Raw genomic sequence first — 19120 nt, 5'->3', positions numbered from 1 at the left:
TAGGTGCAAGTCGGTCTAGCTTTTACCAGGACCTTGTGGTGTCAGATTTGTGCTCCAACATTTCTGAGGCAAGGGACTTAGAGATAGAGTTGGTCTATTCTGGGTAGGCTGCACCTCCTTGATGCTTCTCAAAAAATCTACATATTAATGTAGGTTCACTACATCATATATTAAATAGTGATTTGTAATCAACCTTTGAGCTACTTATGAGCAATAAAAGTGCAAGAAACATTTTACACTCATGTCCTAGGGCTACCTTTGTCTCATTAGGCATGCTGTTATACTAATTGTACATTTGTTTTAATTTTTTCATGGTTATGGAGTTGAATTGTATTTTGAAATTTCTATTGGGACTGTTATTTACACTGTAGTATAGCATTTACGCTGTGCTTAATCACAATCCTTTTAATGCATCCTTATAAGGAATTAATTGATAATTTAGCAACTTTGCCAATTCTGTTTTATTTCCTATGTCTTCATAGATTTGAGGCCCACATGGAAGTTCATGTAGGATCGATCGATGAAGAAGACGATGAGCAGGGAATTGCACATATGATTGAACATGTTGCATTTCTTGGAAGTAAGAAACGTGAGAAACTCCTTGGGACTGGAGCACGCTCCAATGCTTATACAGATTTCCACCACACAGTTTTTCATATTCATTCACCTACTTCTACCAAGGTTTGAACGTTTTTAATGTGCTCTGGTGTTGGATTTAAAACAGTTACTGATTATTTGATTTCTTTGCTTTTCGTCATATGAGTTGGTTTGACTATGCCTTTGTAGTAATTGCTTTGTTTAAATTTTTTTTGGACATATTTGAGTTTTTTTAAGATTGGTCACTCGATCCATCAAGTTTCTATAGCAAAAAGTAGTAGTTTTTGACTTTTGTTAGTTGTTGCTTTACTGATTTTTGTCTGAATAATGCAGAAAGACCTAGTTCAATGATGAAATTTAATATTTGCACTCGTCTTGGCTCATGTTATTGTGTAAAGGTGACAGATTAGTGGGACTAGCAAAGCTGCTAAATTCAGATCTACCTTGAGATGGGCAAGCTTGATGTTTTTTGTACGAGAATATCAGCTTTTTCATTCATCTAACAAAATAACCTCTATGAGAATATCAACTTTTCATTCATCTAACAAAATAACCTCTTATTGGTGCCATGTTTGACTCTTCTGATGATAAAAATATGCCTGGGAGCTTACTGAATTTTTGGTTAGTAAAAATGACTGATAACATGAGTATATGCTTGAGGGGAACTGGGCAAACCTGCAGGCTGTGTCTCACCAGACTGGGTTCCTGGACATCTGGAAGCTTGCCTTGCCAATCTTGAATACTGGCTTGTAAGCAATTTTAACATAGAGGATGTGTTTTTGGTACCAAGACTTGGATGAGATGTAAGAGCTGAATGCTTGTCTGGAAGTGGTTACTTCTTCTTGGATAGTGGATTACCTGGTTGGAAAGGAATGAGAAAAAAATTAAGAAAATGTCTAACCTTGCACTATACATTTCAGGTTCCAGAATTTTTATTTCTACATGCATGAGATAAATGGTCAGGGTCAGATTTCAGTTCCTTAGAGCTTTGGGATAGATTCTTTTTTTTTTTTGGGTGACTCCTTTTCAGTGCTGGGCCTATTTCATTGCTTTAATTTGATCTTTTCTCTCTTAGTATACAACAACTTTTACTGTGCTATATTCATGTTGCATACCTCAGTGTTTCTGGTCAGTTGTTTGCCTGAGTGCTACGAACTGTCAATGTTTTTGGATGTTCTGACTTATAATTCCTAGCATAATCAATAAGCCCATTAGTGAAACTGATAGAAATCTCATGGTTGATCTTCTTCCTAGCATTATATGGAAGTAAAAATGTAATGCCCCGAAATTTCTAACTTGAAAACTTAGAATAATTTTGTTTTTGTAAATGATAAATGATCCTTTAAATCAAATCGATATCACATCGGAAAAATATTTGGTTGATCTAAGTTAGCCAATCTTGGGCAGGTTACAGGCAAACACACAACTGTAACTCTTAGTTGTCAAAAGCTGGGCCTAGGCGGGCTAGGCGTAGGGCCACCACCTAGGCTTATGGGCTAGGCGGTAGGGCCATGTTTTTCGACCTAGGTTGCCTAAGCTGTCCTCGCCTAGGCTGCTGGGGCAGTTGTCATGTTTTTTTTAATTTTTTTCTCCTTTCTTTTTTCTTTTTCTTCTTCCTCTCATCCCAGAAGCTTTCTTTTTTGTTCTCTCATTTTCTTCTTTTGCTTTTCTTTTTTCTTCTCCTTTTCTTCTTCCTCCTCCTTTCACCCATCCAACTTCTCTTTTTCTTCTTCCTCTTCTTCTTCTTTCTTCTTTTTCCTTCTTTTTTTCCCTTATTTTTTCTTTTTTCTTCCTCCTCTTGCCCTTCCACTCTCTCCTTTTTTTCTTCCATTTTCTCCTTTTTTATATTTTTTATTTTTGTTGTTTACATGTATGCATGTGTTTTTGACACACACACATATATAAAATCTGTTTTTTCAGCTATCTCTCTCTCTCTCTCTATATATATATATATAAAAGAACGGGGTTCATCCTATCTCTTTTTTCTTTATGTGCTTATCAAAGTTTCAGGTGTTTTATGCTTAATTTAAACCATTAGATGTGCTTATCAATACTTATTTATTGAGAAATAAGCTTTGTTTCAAATTGACTTGATGTAAAAAATGTGAACATTTTATCATGAAATTTTAGTAAGATATTAACCGATGAATTTTTTACTTCTTTAAAATTCACATCTAAGCATAAAGATGCTTAATCAATTACATGTTCTCCATTCAACAACAATCATAAACACATCTAACGATTCATTTTGAGTATAAAACATCTAAAAACTATGATTTTGGAGGGTCCTAATAGTGACCTAACAAAACAAGGGTAGGATAATCACCATTCTCTCTCTCTCTCTCTATCTATATGTATGCATGTATGTATATAGAGTAATCGAATGGTGTTTCTCAAGTTTTGATGTATGTTCAATATTATGCAATTTCATGAATTTTGTGACATGTTATAATTAATTACACACTTCATCCATAGTTACAATCATATGTTTGTTACTAAATGTAACCATTTATTGTAATATTATTGTTTTTATTGATGTTTTAATTTTTTAGTCCCGCCTAGGCCCCACCTAGTCCTTTTAGGTGTCTTCCGCCTAGGATTCGACTAGCACTTTTGACAACTAAGCTGTAACTGTTTGGATCCCAAATTTATTGGACTTGGGTCCAAACCCATAGACACCGAGTCTAACAGAGAATTATGAATTCAAATATGACTCATTTCAAACCAAACTCAAAGCATAATTGAATTGAAATTGCTAAACATCAAAAGTTAATATTTCCAAAACATTGAAATATTTCAGACATCAAAACAAGACCAAGAACGAAAAAAGATAGAGTGTGGTTCTTGGACTCCGCCGCACCATCTTGCCATCGCCTGCAGCCTCTAGTCATCTCCTAAAAATGGTAAAATGGAAGGGGTCAGACTCATCAAGTCTGATAGGTTAACTATAACCTCACAATGTTTGCAGACAACTAAAACATACATAACACCATTTCTATCGTAGCATATACATGTTTATGCAAACGTAATGTTCACTTATGAGACACAATCATCGACATGATATACAATTCCAGTTCAATAAATATGACAACAATTATTCAAAAAGATATTAATAACATGCAATATTCTCAAAACGTGCAAATAACAAATCCGAAGTGTTTGTATTATTAGGGCATGTTTTCAGTTTAACAGAAAGGAAACTGATCTTTGTATAAGGTCTTTGTTTCTCTTTTTACTCGTTTCATCGAAAACTCGTGGAACTACTCGAGACAGAAGAGACAAACATCGAGTGTTTATTATGCTGTCTTTTATTGTTTCTGAGTGTCTAGTTGAATCGAAAACCAAATGCAGGCGGTGAGTGACGAGACAGAATTCTCGCATAGGTATCATACAAATTAGGATGCATCCTATACTAATTGCAGTAGTCATGGGAATCTACCACCTAGAACAAAATTCGGTAATTTCAGGTCTCTTACCTTTCGAGGATTAGAGACTAAGTGAGCCTCAATTCAACAATACTCTCAATTAATATTTTAACAACGGGGTCACTCAAGGCTGCACCACCTACTATCTTCAAGGTAGATCGTAGATCTGAATGGGTTACTAAGACCTTGTTATTAAAGGATTTACATTTCACCAAGTGTGCCTAATTCCAATAGGCCACATAACTCACTACTCATTTCAGTAGACCCATTAGTCATTATGTCGATATGTTCCTAACCCATTCAGCTCTGGTGCCTTTAACCACCGAGCATCTTACCCGTGAAGGTGGATTAATTATTTTATGTGTACATGTATTATTCCGAATGATTCATTATTTACACATGTTGGGTTCTCACTTCTCATCACCCCTAGCTCACTCAAGAGCAACATGTATAATTAAATCATATGTCATACATTCATATAACATTAAGGCACCACACAAGTTCCAATATGAGCAATCAAATAATGCAAACATATATTTCGTGCCTTATAGCAACATGAATCAACAAGTAATATCATCATGCGGTGTTTGAACATATCATGATAGCATATAAGATCATGCTCAATATCATAGTCATGATTCAGTTTCAAATTCACATATAGTCTACATTTATGATACTTAAATCAGGTATTCTATCATACACATGGTATAATACTTCTTTTACATGTAAATTTTAGAACATGGCATAATAATCATTCATCGAATCTGACTTTTAAGTGCTCATACATAACACATTACTTAGCGAAAATCCGATTTCATAATATATCTGGATTTTCAAGAATTTTCCAAATCATAAGCATGAATATAATCATTTCAGATTTGAAAGATCATAAACATGTATATAGGTATTTCCAGATTTTATAAATCTATAATCATTTCAGTTTTGAAAGATCATAAGCATGCATATGGGTATTTTCAGATTTTTTTCCAAATCATAAGCATAAGCATGCATATAAACATTTCAGATTTGAAGGATCATAAACATGCATATAGGAATTTCTAGAGTTTACAAATCTATAGTCATTTCAGATCTGAAAGATCATAAGCATGCATATAGGTATTTCCAGATCTTTTTCCAAATCATATGCATGTATATAATCATTTCAGATTTAAAAGATCATAAGCATGCATATAGGCATTTTCAGATTTTACAAATTTATAGTCATTTCAGATTTGAAAGATCATAAGCATAGGTATTTCCAGATTTTACAAATCTATAGTCATTTCAGATTTGAAAGATCATAAACATGCATATAAGCGTTTCTAGATTTTACAAATCTATAGTCGTTTTAGATTTGAAAGATCATAGGCATGCAGGTACGTATTTTCAGATTTTCCAAATCATAAGCATGCAGGTAGGTATTTTCAGAATCATGTGATTTCCATTCTTGGAATTTTCTGTTTTGTCCTTTCTCCTAGATTCATCTATAAACTTAGTCTCTGTTTTGTTACTTGAAGTTGCTGATACATTAATTGCTTTATTTTTTCATTAGATTATTCTGACTTTATATGTCCAGCATTAAGATCTTTAGAAGCCTGATGCAGCATTGTTTCAGTGACATTGCTGCCTCAGTAACTTGTTTCTTTATCTTACTTGATTGGTATTTATGAACTATTGCCACTTTGGTGTCCAACTTCATCTTCATATGGTCATACCCCTCAGTTTTTCCTAAAAATTGAGCTTTCCTTTTGATATATTTTATTAGAACTTTTCACAGGTGCATTAATTTTGCAACTTACTTACATGCAATCTACATGCACATAAATGTTAAGCATTGTGTATGGACATATGATTGTAACTGCCTGTTGCATATAAGAATAGAAGAAAAAACACAGCATTTTCATTTGTTCGCCAGTGTATGCTTATCCGTGGATTGTTGGATTTGCACCATGAGATTAAATAATTTTTTTGGATTCTTACAGACAGAAATTATGAAGTAGCAACATATTCGTCTTTTTAACACTGTCTGGACTTTTATGTTCTAGGACTCTGACGGGGATGTGCTTCCTTTTGTGCTTGATGCTCTGAACGAGGTATGCACTTCACTAATGAGGTATCCATTTCAATAGGTATTAGTTAGGATTTTTATGTGTGCAAGATAAAAGGGAATAGAACATGGAAGATTACATGGGTATCATGTTCATTGCTGGTAAATCTATCTTACTTGTTCTGTATGTGGTGTGCAGGTTAGAACCACCAATTGTAGCATAGCAAATATAAAAAGTTCAATTCACCATACAGGTCTCTTGTATAGGTTGGAATAGTGGAAATATCTTAGTAAATTTTAACAGTTCAAATTGCGATATTAAAGAGACCTTGCAATCACAAAAATACACACAAGGTGTTCAATATTTTTTGTCAATTTGCTGAAATATGAGTAGTGCTTGCGTCATGTATTTTATTTGAATTATTAGGATTGAATCACTTTGTGAACTCGTTAATGCCAACCAAGGGCCATGGTTATTAACAGCTTCCATATGCAGGCACACATGCATGGATTTGAACACATCCTCATGTGCATTTGGATACTCATCTTCGCTGCCTCTTTCTCACTGTTGAACATACTTTATGCATATAGTTTATACAAGAATCATTTTCATAAAGAAATTGTTATTTATTGTCATTTATTTTGGGTTTCAGATAGCTTTCCACCCAAAGTTTCTTCCTTCCCGAGTTGAGAAAGAGAGACGGGCAATCCTATCTGAATTGCAAATGATGAACACGATCGAGTATCGTGTTGATTGCCAGGTAAGTGCTTTGCTTTCAAACTTGCATTGATCTGTTTGATAATCCATTGGCATTTCCACAAGATGGATTCTTTCAAATATTCTTTTGTGTTTGGAAACATCAAATGACATGTTAATTGCTTCCAATCAGCTGCTACATCACTTGCATTCAGAGAACAAGCTTAGTAAAAGATTCCCTATTGGATTGGAGGAGCAGATCAAGGTGTGGGATATAGAAAAAGTCAGGTCATTTCATGAGCGTTGGTACTTCCCTGCAAACGCAACTTTGTACATAGTGGGAGATATTGATAGCGTATCAAAGACAGTCTACCAAATTGAAGTACACCTATTGCCCTCATGCCTTTTTCATCAATGTTTGATGGTCTTAATGTCATCTTCTTTTAAGTCAAAGTTCTGTATATTTCTTCATATTTCTTTTTTAAATGGTTCCGATCTGATTTGCATAGTCTTTGTTTTCAAATTTTAATTAATGAAAACCTTCCAAATCATGAAGGCTGTATTTGGACGAACTGCAACAGAAAATGAGTCATCCTCTCCACATTCACCGAGCGCATTTGGTGCAATGGCTAGCTTTCTTGTCCCTAGGCTTCCTGGTGGTTTGGTTGGCGGCTTGTCTGGTGAAAGGTCATCTCTTTCTCTTGATCAAATTAAACATGAAAGAAAGGCAAGGAATGCCATTCGGCCTCCTGTTGAGCATAACTGGTCGCTTCCTGGAAGTTGTAAAAACATCCAGCCTCCACATATTTTCCAACATGAGTTACTTCAGAATTTCTCTATTAATATGTTCTGCAAGGTATGTGGGTACAAGCTTTGCTCTATTTTCATGATTTATGCTGTTCAAGTAGTTTGTCTGTACAGTTCATGGATGTCCCAGTTGTGAAATGTGCAGTTAGTTGTAAAAGGTTCTAGTGTTCTTGTGAATTTGGCTGCAGATTCCTGTGAATAAAGTTCATGCATATGGAGACTTGCGGAATGTTTTGATGAAGCGAATTTTCCTTTCAGCTTTACATTTTCGGATTAATACAAGATACAAGGTGCGTTTCTGCTAGCTAGCTTTCTGAAAAAAACTTTATTTTGAATTATGTCCAATTTTATTTTTAGAGTAACTTTTAGGCATATCTGATTGGTATGGATGTTCCCAGATTCTTAATGTTTAAAGGCACACTAGGTTTGAAGCTGTTCACTTGACTGATGCTTTCTTTTCTTTGCCAACATTGAACTTTTATAGTTTTAAGGGGACCTGACCTGAATGTGTCCAAGCATGTGTTATATATATAAATATGAATAGAAATAATATATATATATATATATATCTGTGTGTATGTGGATGGTCTCAAAATTTCATTTTTTCGATACTTCTTTTGGAACGTGACCTTACAGATATGATCTACACAGTGTAGTCACAAATATCACCAAATTTTTGAATTTCTCTAAAAAAAGCAAACAATGTTTTCTTGCACCTTTTCCTTATTATACACAATATTTTCAAAATATATCTCGAATTTAATTTCTCACATTTTTATTGCATGTTATTGAAAAACACGTGATATAAACAGTCTTATTTTTCAACATCAGCCTCCAGGGATCCATAGCCCGAAGCTTTCTAGGAGGAAGACCATCCCCTTGGGGGCTTTTATAGGTGCGGAGGGAGGACTCTTCTCCTTGCCTGATCCATACAACAAACAATAACAACAACAACTACGCCTTCATCCCAAAACAATTGGGGTCGGCGATATGAACCAACAAAGAAAATCATTCTGGGTCTTCCACATGAATCCTTCTCCTCCAATCATTTCTATCCAATGCCATGTTCTCGGTGAGGTTCAAAGCATTCATATTCTTTCCTATCATCTCCATCCAAGTCTTCCTAGGCCTACCCCGACCTCTTTTAACTAATATATTTTCCCATTTCTCCATCCTTCTAACTGGAGCATCATTAGGCCTCCACCGAATTTGTCCAAACCACCGTAAATGATTCTCTCTCATCTTATTTTCAATGGGTGCAACGCCTACCTTCTTATGTATCTCCTCGTTCCGAATCTTATCTTTTATTGTATTTCCACACATCCATCTAAGCATACGCATCTCAGCTACACTCATTTTTTGAATATGATGTCTCTTGGCAGCCCAACATTTCGTACCATATAGTAAAGCGGGCCTAATAGTCGTCCTATAAAACTTTCCCTTCAATCGCAATGGCATTCTACGATCAACAACACTCTAGTTGCACTTTTCCATTTCATCCAACTAAAATTCCCAACAACTTATATACACAACTCTCAGTCTTTAAATAACTTTAGTGACACCTGCTCATGCCTGACCTACTGAATTAAATACCTTACAAACTTACAAGAAGGGGTGCATAGCCCCATTCTATGGTGGGACATGCGAAACCTGCATCTCTCTCTCTCTCTCTCTCTCCGTGGAAGGAACTCCCTATTATCCCTCCTTAAAAAGCAAAAACAAATATTTTCATTTGTTGGACGCAGCTAACTAAGCCTCTCCCATTCTCTCAAAGACGAAAGTGAAAGCTGGAAAAGGGTTACACTTCCACATCCCCTTCTTAGTTCCTCTCCCTTTCTTAGGTAACAAATAAATAATTTAAAAGTTTCTTGTGTTGGCCGATGTAGTCCCTTCACTTTTCTCTCAATAAGGAAAGAGGAAATCATATATTTTTTATTTAAACTTTGTTCTTATTTTATTATTTTTACAAATTTTTTAATTTGCTGAGTTTTGTTTTGTTTTTTTCCCTATAAAAACCACCTTTTAATATCCTGAGATTTTTCCTTGCTATGAAATTCCCAAGGACAATATCTGTGACTATGCTACATGGTTGGTTTAGTAGGAATCAGCTTTTGAATCATAAATATGTGAGTAGGATTTTATAAGGGTAAAAAAATCAATGGTTCAAATTTTTTATAATTTAAAGCTCATAAAATCATAAATTTCCATTGAAAAATCATGATCCAACAGTCAATTCTTAGAAAATGGATCATGCTAAACACATTTATGGGGTCTTAATGTCTTATTTACCAAACATGGCTTGAAACATAAAAAAATCAACACCGTCCACACCCCAAAGTGCACCAATGTTAGACAATATTTTTTGGTGATTTGACCATATGGATGTGTTCAACATCTTCTATTTGCTAGGAATTGACTCTTGGAAAATGATTTTATAACATTTTAAATTTAAAAAATTATAGGTTGTTGATTTTCAACCCTTAAAAAACATACTTACATGTTGGAATCAGATGATTCAAAAGCCGATCCCTACTAATTTGATTGTGTAGTGTAATGAAATGCCACCGAAAGGATAAGTCCACCAAGATCACAGACAAGTACACAAGAAGGCCACTGAGGGCACAACCAGGGCTGTAAGTATCATAGCTAATGTATTATGATACGTATCGTATCGATGGGGTTCTCCGATACGATAAAATAAATTATGGTTTTCCCTATAGTTACCAGAGTCACTTATGGTTCATGGGAATCATGATTCCTTGGAATCAAAATTAGAACTGGTCAGGAATCATGATTGCCAGTGATGGGAATCCCGATTTCCATGACATGGGAATCTCGATTCTTAGACATGGGAATCCTGATTCCTTTAGGAATTCCCATTCTTGTAAGATGGGAATCCAGGTTCCTTTACATGAATTCTGATTTCCTTAGGAATCCCAAATCCTATAAGAATCATGATTCCCTCAAGAATCTTGATTCTTTTAAAAATCACGATTCCTATTCTAATACAATTTTACATATCGCTTAAACAATTTCTTATACTGTTTTCTACTTGATTCTTGGTTCTCGAATCCTCTAAAAACTTTAAATGATTGATTCTTGATTCTGATTCCCATACTGCTTCTCGATTTTGATTCCTGCTCTGACAACTATGGTTTTCCCTATAAATATGATACATATCATAATATTACACTGCAATGCTCGTGACATTTATACTACACATTATCTTCGTCTACACCAAGATACTATCAGGCAAGGTAAATGCAAAAACTGTTATTTGACTAATGTGTGTAGCATTTTTTGGCTCAATATATAATTAATTTTTAAGAACGATATACATTGATGAGCTGCACTGGATGTTCATGGGTAGTGGTTCCCTTGATACAACAATTATTCTTGTTTGTAGGCCTTATTTTGAGCTTTTTTGATTTTGAGAAGAAAAAGAGAGGAACAAATTGTCATGTATGTTGTCTATTTTTTGTCAATTTAATGAGAATTGATGGAAAATGTCTCAAAATCCTTGATGTCTCTAGTGTCTATCTTCAAATATTTTCTTCCAAATTTGGGCATTGGAAAATGAGCTCTCTCTCTCTCTCCCATCTCTCCCTTATGTCACATGGATACAGATGCAGGAATGGGACATGATGCGGCACTTGGTATGATATGACAAATTTCAAAAATTAGGATATAGGGACACAACCATACATACACATAGATGTATATATGTATGTACACAAAAAAAAAATGCATAGAGGCGAATAAAAGAGATGTCTGGCGGAGGGGGGTGGGGAGAAAGAATGCGTGCATGGAGATTCTTTCTGTCAGAGTTTTGAGAATGAATGAAGGTTAAGGCTCATCTAAGGAAGAATGAATGGAAGTCCATTACGGAGAAGTGGTGATCTCATCTTGTCTTGCTTGCTGGGATAAAGGAAGGGACCCCCTTTTCCAGCCAGCTGAGTGATTGAAGAGATGGAGCAAGCTCCATTCGACATAGTGAGTGATCACTCTACAATGAAAGTGCCAACCAGCCTGGGAAAGAGTACCAATCTCCTATGGAAATTGAACCTGTGTCTTCGACATGGAAAGACAATATCCTAACCACTGGATGAAAGGGACCTAAAACCCATTCTTCATATAACAAATCTCTACTCTGAGAATAGAAGTAAGTGGCTCGTTTTGTTTCTATACTCAATTCCATCTTTCTTTGGTATCCATGTTGGTGATTTCTGATGGGAATTCAGCAGGTTGTCTCCTTGGGTTCTCCCACCAACCATGTCCCTTCCTTTCTCCCATCATCATGCCCTTGATCCCTTTCTTTTTCTTTCATGCCCTTGATCCCTTTCTTTTTCTTTCATCCCCTTGTCCCATTATTGAATTTATTTCTAATTCAACAAAAAAGGAGAGGCCCAGGATCGTTTGTTTGTTTGTTTGAAATGGCGAAGGTAGAAAAAGTACAAAAAAAATATATTAAGAGTGACAAAGTCACTTACTCGAACTATAAGGCTTTATGAAAGTCATCTGGTTAAGGAAAGCTAAGGTTATGCAATAGCTTAGCTGAACTATGAAAAAAAAGAAGAATGGTTATGGATGGGAGCTGTGGAGACTACACTAAGGTGCAGAGTTGTGTCAATGTAGGGTATAGAAAAGGCTAAGGGACATGACAAACACTATGGATTGAGGCTACATTCAAGAACGAAGTTGCGCTAGTTTAGGATATAGACTACACCAAGGAACAAACAAAATCTCTTCTATTCTTTTCACTTACACCTTCCAGTTCTGTGGAGTCTAACGAGGCTCAGGTGCGGAGCCTTCCACTGTGGATCGAGACTACACAAAGGTATAACATTATAGAAACTTCACTGGCTTGAAAATCCAATTTGATTTCACGTAGCTCAATAAGAACCCGAAATAGTGGAAATTGGTTTGTGTTCCTCTTCAAAAGTCCGCTGTCTTTGCCCAAATGTGAACTGTAGATGACTCTTCAGGGGTTCCATTGGGTTAAATTAATCCAACCCGAATGGTAAGAAGAGGGTTACCAACGGCTATGTCTAGCAGGTGTGCGCCCCCCTGTGGTCTACTTATACATATATACAACAACGATTTTAAATCACTATAATTAAAAACATCAAAAATAAAATTAAGTTGAAATTGAAAAGTAATGTAATTGATGGCAAATTTTAAAAGAAAAAAATGCAAGTGAATAGAAAATAAGTAATCAAGATCATGAAAGGAAATGGATAAAGATAATGGCACAATATTAATTGTGTCAACATTGGTTTGACTGTGTCCATGAAGTGTCTCGAGTGTCGTATTGCATGGACATGGGATTACATGATAAATGAAATGTTAGTGTGACATTGATCTCCCTCCCACACCACCACCCCACCACCCTCACCCCCACCCACCCCAATCCCCCCTCTTTCTCTCTCTCTCTCACACACACACACACCAACCCCCAAGTTTTTGATTTTAAAAGTGCCATTCATTTTGGAGATTTGAAATGGGAGGCATTTATGTTTTGAGCCATTGAAGAAGAAGCATAACAAGTGCTTGCTTCTCAATGAATCATGGGCCTGGTTGATTAATAAGTGTAGCCCTTAGGCAAAACAGTCACTGGAGGTCTAAAAGCACAAAACCTTTTTGGGGTGGAGACTAGAAACCCTGGTCAGTACGAATGAACATGAGACGGAGATCTATGAACAAGGTAACTTTTCATGAAAAGTAAATCTTGCATTTTATGGAAAACTAAAATTTTGAATTTGTTCTTCCCTGCAATGAGTGCAAGAAAGTAATGTAAGACTGGAAAATTAGGTGAGGCTACAAAAAGTAATGATACACATTCCTTAATAAAGTAACCTAAGTTTGTTATATCATCTTTAGATAATTGTTGCATGCTCTGTATTGCTTATAAAAGCTTTTTAGTTGGATCAATTCTCAAGATTATGACTTTTGTTGAAACTTCCACTGTTGCCTCATATTTTTGTTTAATTTTTTCTGGTTCTGCTTTAATGTGTAGCTATTTCATGTCTTAACATCCGGTTGTGTATATATGGTGGGATGTTGCAGAGCTCAAATCCTCCTTTCACTTCGATCGAGCTGGATCACAGTGACTCAGGGAGGGAAGGATGCACCGTCACCACTCTTACAGTAACTGCAGAGCCCAGGAACTGGCAGACTGCAGTTAGAATTGCTGTTCAGGAGGTTTGCTATTGACACCTACTTTTTTGAGCGTGGGACTTCTATAAGATATAACTTTTTGGCATATGCAACGTGCAATTCCAAGAATGAAATGCTTTTATTATGGTTGTTTCTTGCAAGTGCACATTGCACAATAGGATTTTCATTATGCAATAAGGCCCTATCTTTCTACTTTCTATTTCATTTTTCTTCTTAATATGTGTGCTCTTCTACTCCTAGGTTCGAAGGCTCAAGATATTTGGTGTTACCAAGGGAGAATTGGCTCGTTATATGGATGCACTCCTGAAGGACAGCGAACAACTGGCCGCAATGATTGACAATGTGCCTTCGGTTGATAATCTGGACTTCATTATGGAGAGCGATGCACTAGGCCATACAGTTATGGATCAAAGACAGGGGCATGAGTCGTTAGTTTCTGTTGCAGAAACAGTTACACTAGAAGAGGTAAAATGCCTGGAATTTATTTTATATTATTCTGAAAGATATGACTGGTGTATGGCCATGAAGTTAAATGGGAGCATCTTGGTAAAGTAGATTTTTAATTTTTCCGGCTTATCAAACTAATAAAATAGTTTATTCTTATAGCCTAAATTTTGTTCTGGAATGTTTTACAAATAAAGGTTGAGATCAACGTTGTTAATAACGCACCTCAAGGCACGCCTCGCCTCAAGGCGAGGGCCCTCTTGCCTTGAGGTGCAAGTAAATAGCCTATATGCCCTAAGGCGTATGCCTCAAGGTGAGGCGCGCCTCAGCTTGAGGCGCACACTATTTTAGTATCAGGTCAAATGGGGGTCAAAGCCCCCATTTGACCCAAATAAGGTCTCTTGCTCTCCCTACTCTCTCTTTCTTTGTATGCATGTCTCTCTCCTTGCTCTCTCTCGCTCTCTCGCTCTCCCACTCTTTCTGTCTCTCCCTCTCGTCTTTCACTCTCCCTCTCGTCTCTCGCTTTCCCACTCTTTCTGTCTCTCCCTCTCGCTGCCTCTCTCGTCTTTCACTCTCCCTCTCTCTTTGCCGAAAGGAAGAAGAAGAAGAGAGGTAGGTCTCTCTCTCTCTCTCTCGGTTCTCAGCCAGCGAGAAGGACCCCATCACCCCGAGGTACACAAATTTTTTTCTTTTTTTCCTCTTTATCTCTTCTTCTTCATTTTCACTATAGTCTTCTTCTTCCTTTTTTTCCTTTTTCCTTTTTCTCTACCGTCTCTTCTTCTTCTCTTCCCCCCCCCCCCCCTTTCCTGCCGCTTCCCTTTTTTTTTTTTCCTGTTATTTTTTCTCCTCCTCCTCTGAGCTCTCGCCCACCACTCTCTTTGTTTTTCTTCTTTTCTTTCATTTTTCCTTTTGTCCATTTTCAGTTTCTGTTTTTCAGTTATATACATATATATTCTGTGTCTGGACTCTGGACAGGTGTATATTACATATATATATATATATTATATAATTCATGTATAATCTGTTTCCAAGTTATATAATTAGTTTCTCAATTATATAATCAGTTTTTCAGTTATATAATCTATTTTTCAGTTATATATGTTACATATTTAATTAATTATATAAATCTTGTTATTTTTATGGAAAACAGATATGCATACACATTAGGATGTTATATTTTGCTGTCAAGCCTGTTATGCTGTGTAGTTTTTTTCACAGCTATATATATGTGTGTGTGTGTGTGTGTGTGTGTGTGTGTGTGTGTGTGTGTGTGTGTGTTAATATGCATTTTCTGATGATGACATGATGTTGAGAAATTTGATTGTTACAGTTTTTGTTACTTAATTTTTTATTGAATGCTCATATTTTATTTCTTAGATACTTACATAGATCAATAGATCAAGTTGTTGCATTAATGTTACTTTTACATGTTAATCTCACATTTTTCGGTATTTATTTGAGATTTTCTATTTCTTATTGGTTGTTGCTTAATCAATAAAGCATTTCTTTTATTTATTTGTATTTTTAGATATTTTTTTAAAGTTTTTTTAAAGTTTTCAATTTTTTTTGAGGCTTACGCTTTACGCCTCGCCTCAGTTTTTGCTGGAGCGCTACGCTACGCCTCAACGCTTTTTACAACATTGGTTGAGATGAAACTTTCTCTCGTTGCTCCTCTGAATTTTTTGAAAATTGATCTCTATGTGCTATAAGTTGATTCAACATGTTTCTCACCTAAAAGACTGGTGCTGTTCAGGTTAATTCAGTTGGTGCAACTGTACTGGAGTACATCTCTGACTTTGGGAGCGATACTGCACCGCCACCTGCAGCAATAGTTGCTTGTGTTCCAAAAAAATTTCATGTTGATGGAGTGGGTGAGGTGGATTTTAGGATTGATCCAGCTGAAATCACTGAAGCTATAAATGCCGGTTTGAAGGAACCCATAGAAGCTGAACCAGAGGTTCGTTTTCCTTAGATGTATATTGGCCTTCTTTAATATGCTAATTATTGTGCAACCTGTCTTTTAATTTAAATATCATTAATTTAGTTGGTATTTCAAGATTATGTACTCGATAGCAAAAATGGTTTCTATTAACGGCTGGCTTTGTCTTGGACCTTTAAATGAATAGCTTTTTTTTTCCTACAAATATAATTTCTATCAGATATATTTGCTGATCTAAGTCTGGCATAGTAAGTTTTGCAATGTGATACATATATGACATGAGATTGTTGCTGGGTGTTATACTGTTTTGCTCATGATGGAACTAATACATTGTTATTACATTATGTCTTCACAAACATAAGAAAAATATAGACATCTTGAATCGTTTGGCAGGCCTGTCATCTGATTGCTTGAGAGATATATGTTTTATCTTCTAATGGTTAGCTGCAACTACTATTTTATGGGGCTTCATTTTCTTTGGAAACAAAGATGGTGAGCTGGCACATGAATGTTTTGGAAACTGACCTTGTGACAATTGATGTGGGCAAATTTATTAAACTAATTCCTCATTGTAAACACATGACTAGGGATGACAAATAACATCTTATCAAGCATTCAAAGCGGCATTTTTGTAATACATTTGGTTATGTTTTTTTTTTCTCATTTTGAATATAACCTCTTCCCGGCCTCCAGCTTTTATGTAAGACTAAATCTCATGCCAATTCTTTCTAACATTGCTTCTTATATGAGATCTTCGTGAGGCAGATGATTGTTGAGTGGGTGATGCATAAGGCATTATGTTTTGAGGGAAGTAGGTAACATTGCTTCTATTCAATGTGCATGATTTTATAACATTGCTTCTGATAGCTTGTTGAAAAAAAAAAGATCTTTGGAGGCTTTGTTTCTGCTGCCAAAATAGAAGTTATGTTGTTTTGCTGTTTGTAGATTATTTGTTTTTGTTTTCTCCTGGGCTTCATTCTTTTCTTCTGAAACATAAGATATGATTGATTACCTCATTAGCAAAGATTGATTTTTTTTGTTGGGCAAGTTGGTTTTCACTTTTCAGTTAGTTGCTGAGCAGTTCAATGTGGTCCATGTAGCATTTTGTGCCTGATCGACATTTCACTCTCTAATGTTACTTGTAAATCAGCTTGAGGTACCAAAGGAGTTGATACCATCATCACAACTAAAGGAACTGCTGACGCTGCATAAGCCATCATTTGTTCATTTGGGCCCGGAAGTCAATTCCACAAAAGTGTTTGATGCTGAAACTGGAATCACACAACTTCGTCTTTCAAATGGAATGCCTGTAAACTACAAGGTTTTATTATAGGACTCTTTTTTCATAAGATCACTTTCCTCTGGTGCCTAGAGTTTTCTTTTCATTTATCAAATTTGACTCTACAGTTTGCATCTTAAATCTGGTTATGATTATTTTTGAATGTCACTGGTTTCATGGTTAATATCCTTTCAGGTGGTAAGCCTCATCACCGTAATTGCCTTTGATCAATTTATGCAAACACATTTGAAATTTCTGTCTGCTATCACATCAAATTTAACCAGGACGATAGGTATTGGGTGGTGATTAATCTCGTTCCTAGACCTACATTTTAGTCAAGAAGCATTGTTCATGTGAAAATTAAGAGGCACATCTATAAATTGCAAATCTAGCTATGTCATATGGATATGGACGCAGGAGCGGGACACTTTGTGGATACACTTCGTAGGATACAATACAACAACAACAACAACTACGCCTTCATCCCAAAACAATTGGGGTCGGCGATATGAACCAACAAAGAAAATCATTCTGGGTCTTCCACATGAATTCTTCTCCTCCATTCATTTCTATCCAATGCCATGTCCTCAGTGAGGTTCAAAGCATTCATATCCTTTCCTATCACCTCCATCCTGTTAAATATGTATATGTAAATGAATATATTTCTGTACTGTATTGTACCAATTGTACAGCATACTGTACTGTATTGTACTACTGTACTGTATTGTACTGTATTGTACAGCATACTGTACTGTATTGTACTATTGTACTGTATTGTACCACTCGTACAACATATAAATATCAATGGAAAGGGGAGAAGACATCATTGCCGCCCAACATTTTTTTCTCTCTTCCCTCTTACCTCTCTCTCTATCTCTTGCTACGATAGTAAGGTGACTCCCACATCTGATTTCTCACATGGTATCAGAGCCAAGGGCGTGGTAATCACGATCATCTGGAAGGCCCCTAAGGACCTTGACGTGCGTTTTTGGGCGTTCTCAAGGAAAGTGTTTTTTTTTTCATCTTTTCTCTGTTGTTTCTCCGTTGAATCACTATATTTCGACGTCGTTTCTTCATTTCCTCATATCGTGCATCTTTTCCTTCTTACATATTCTGTTATCCCCAATTTTATCAACCCTAATTTCTGTTTTCCCCAAATTTGGGAACCCTCATTTCTCAAAAGTGCCTCTTTTCTCAAACTTCTTGTGATTTCTTGTCTATTTCTTGCAATATAGTTGATAAATCGTACATTCTGCACGATTAACTAAAAAATCGTGATTTCCAAAACTCAAAAATTTCTGTCCGTACGGTTCTGTCCGTACAACCTACGAATTTCTGTCGTGCTGTTTGATTCATCTTTGATCTTCTTCCTTATGGATTCTAAAATCAGCCCCGGATTTCTTTCTCAACTTGTTTCTCACAAATTAACTCATGATAACTACTTACTTTGGAAACGCCAAATTCTGCCGTTTATCCGAAGTCATGGTCTTTCCGGGCATCTGGATGGTGGATCACCCGCCCCACCTATGACTATTACGCAAGAGGTAACTGGTAATGATGGGAAGGTGAGTTGCATTGCTATTCCAAATCCTGCGTATGATGTTTGGTTTCAGAAGGACCAATCTGTGGTTGCCTATTTGATTGCCACGTTATCTGATCGTATATTACAAACTATCTCTGACCATTTTACTGCTGCAGAACTATGGAG

At 36.1% G+C, this 19120-nt stretch overlaps 1 protein-coding gene across 2 annotated transcripts in view; it reads left to right on the top strand.

Annotated features, from left to right (window-relative positions):
* The window catches only part of SPP (Insulinase (Peptidase family M16) family protein), a 95507-nt gene that overhangs the window by 7645 nt on the left and 68742 nt on the right, over window positions 1-19120 (top strand). For both annotated transcript variants that reach the window (XM_090016398.1, XM_090016397.1), the window contains exons 4-13: window positions 483-681; window positions 6068-6115; window positions 6723-6830; window positions 6960-7148; window positions 7323-7622; window positions 7762-7863; window positions 13640-13774; window positions 13991-14215; window positions 15948-16151; window positions 17284-17454. In XM_090016398.1, coding sequence (XP_089872524.1) covers window positions 483-681; window positions 6068-6115; window positions 6723-6830; window positions 6960-7148; window positions 7323-7622; window positions 7762-7863; window positions 13640-13774; window positions 13991-14215; window positions 15948-16151; window positions 17284-17454 — 1681 coding nt within the window. The remainder of the gene's footprint in view (window positions 1-482; window positions 682-6067; window positions 6116-6722; window positions 6831-6959; window positions 7149-7322; window positions 7623-7761; window positions 7864-13639; window positions 13775-13990; window positions 14216-15947; window positions 16152-17283; window positions 17455-19120) is intronic.

Source organism: Nuphar pumila, chromosome 8 (assembly GCF_984573655.1).
Source record: "Nuphar pumila chromosome 8, dmNupPumi1.hap1.1, whole genome shotgun sequence".
Classification (NCBI taxonomy): Eukaryota; Viridiplantae; Streptophyta; class Magnoliopsida; order Nymphaeales; family Nymphaeaceae; genus Nuphar; species Nuphar pumila.
This window is presented reverse-complemented; position numbering and strand designations above follow the sequence as displayed.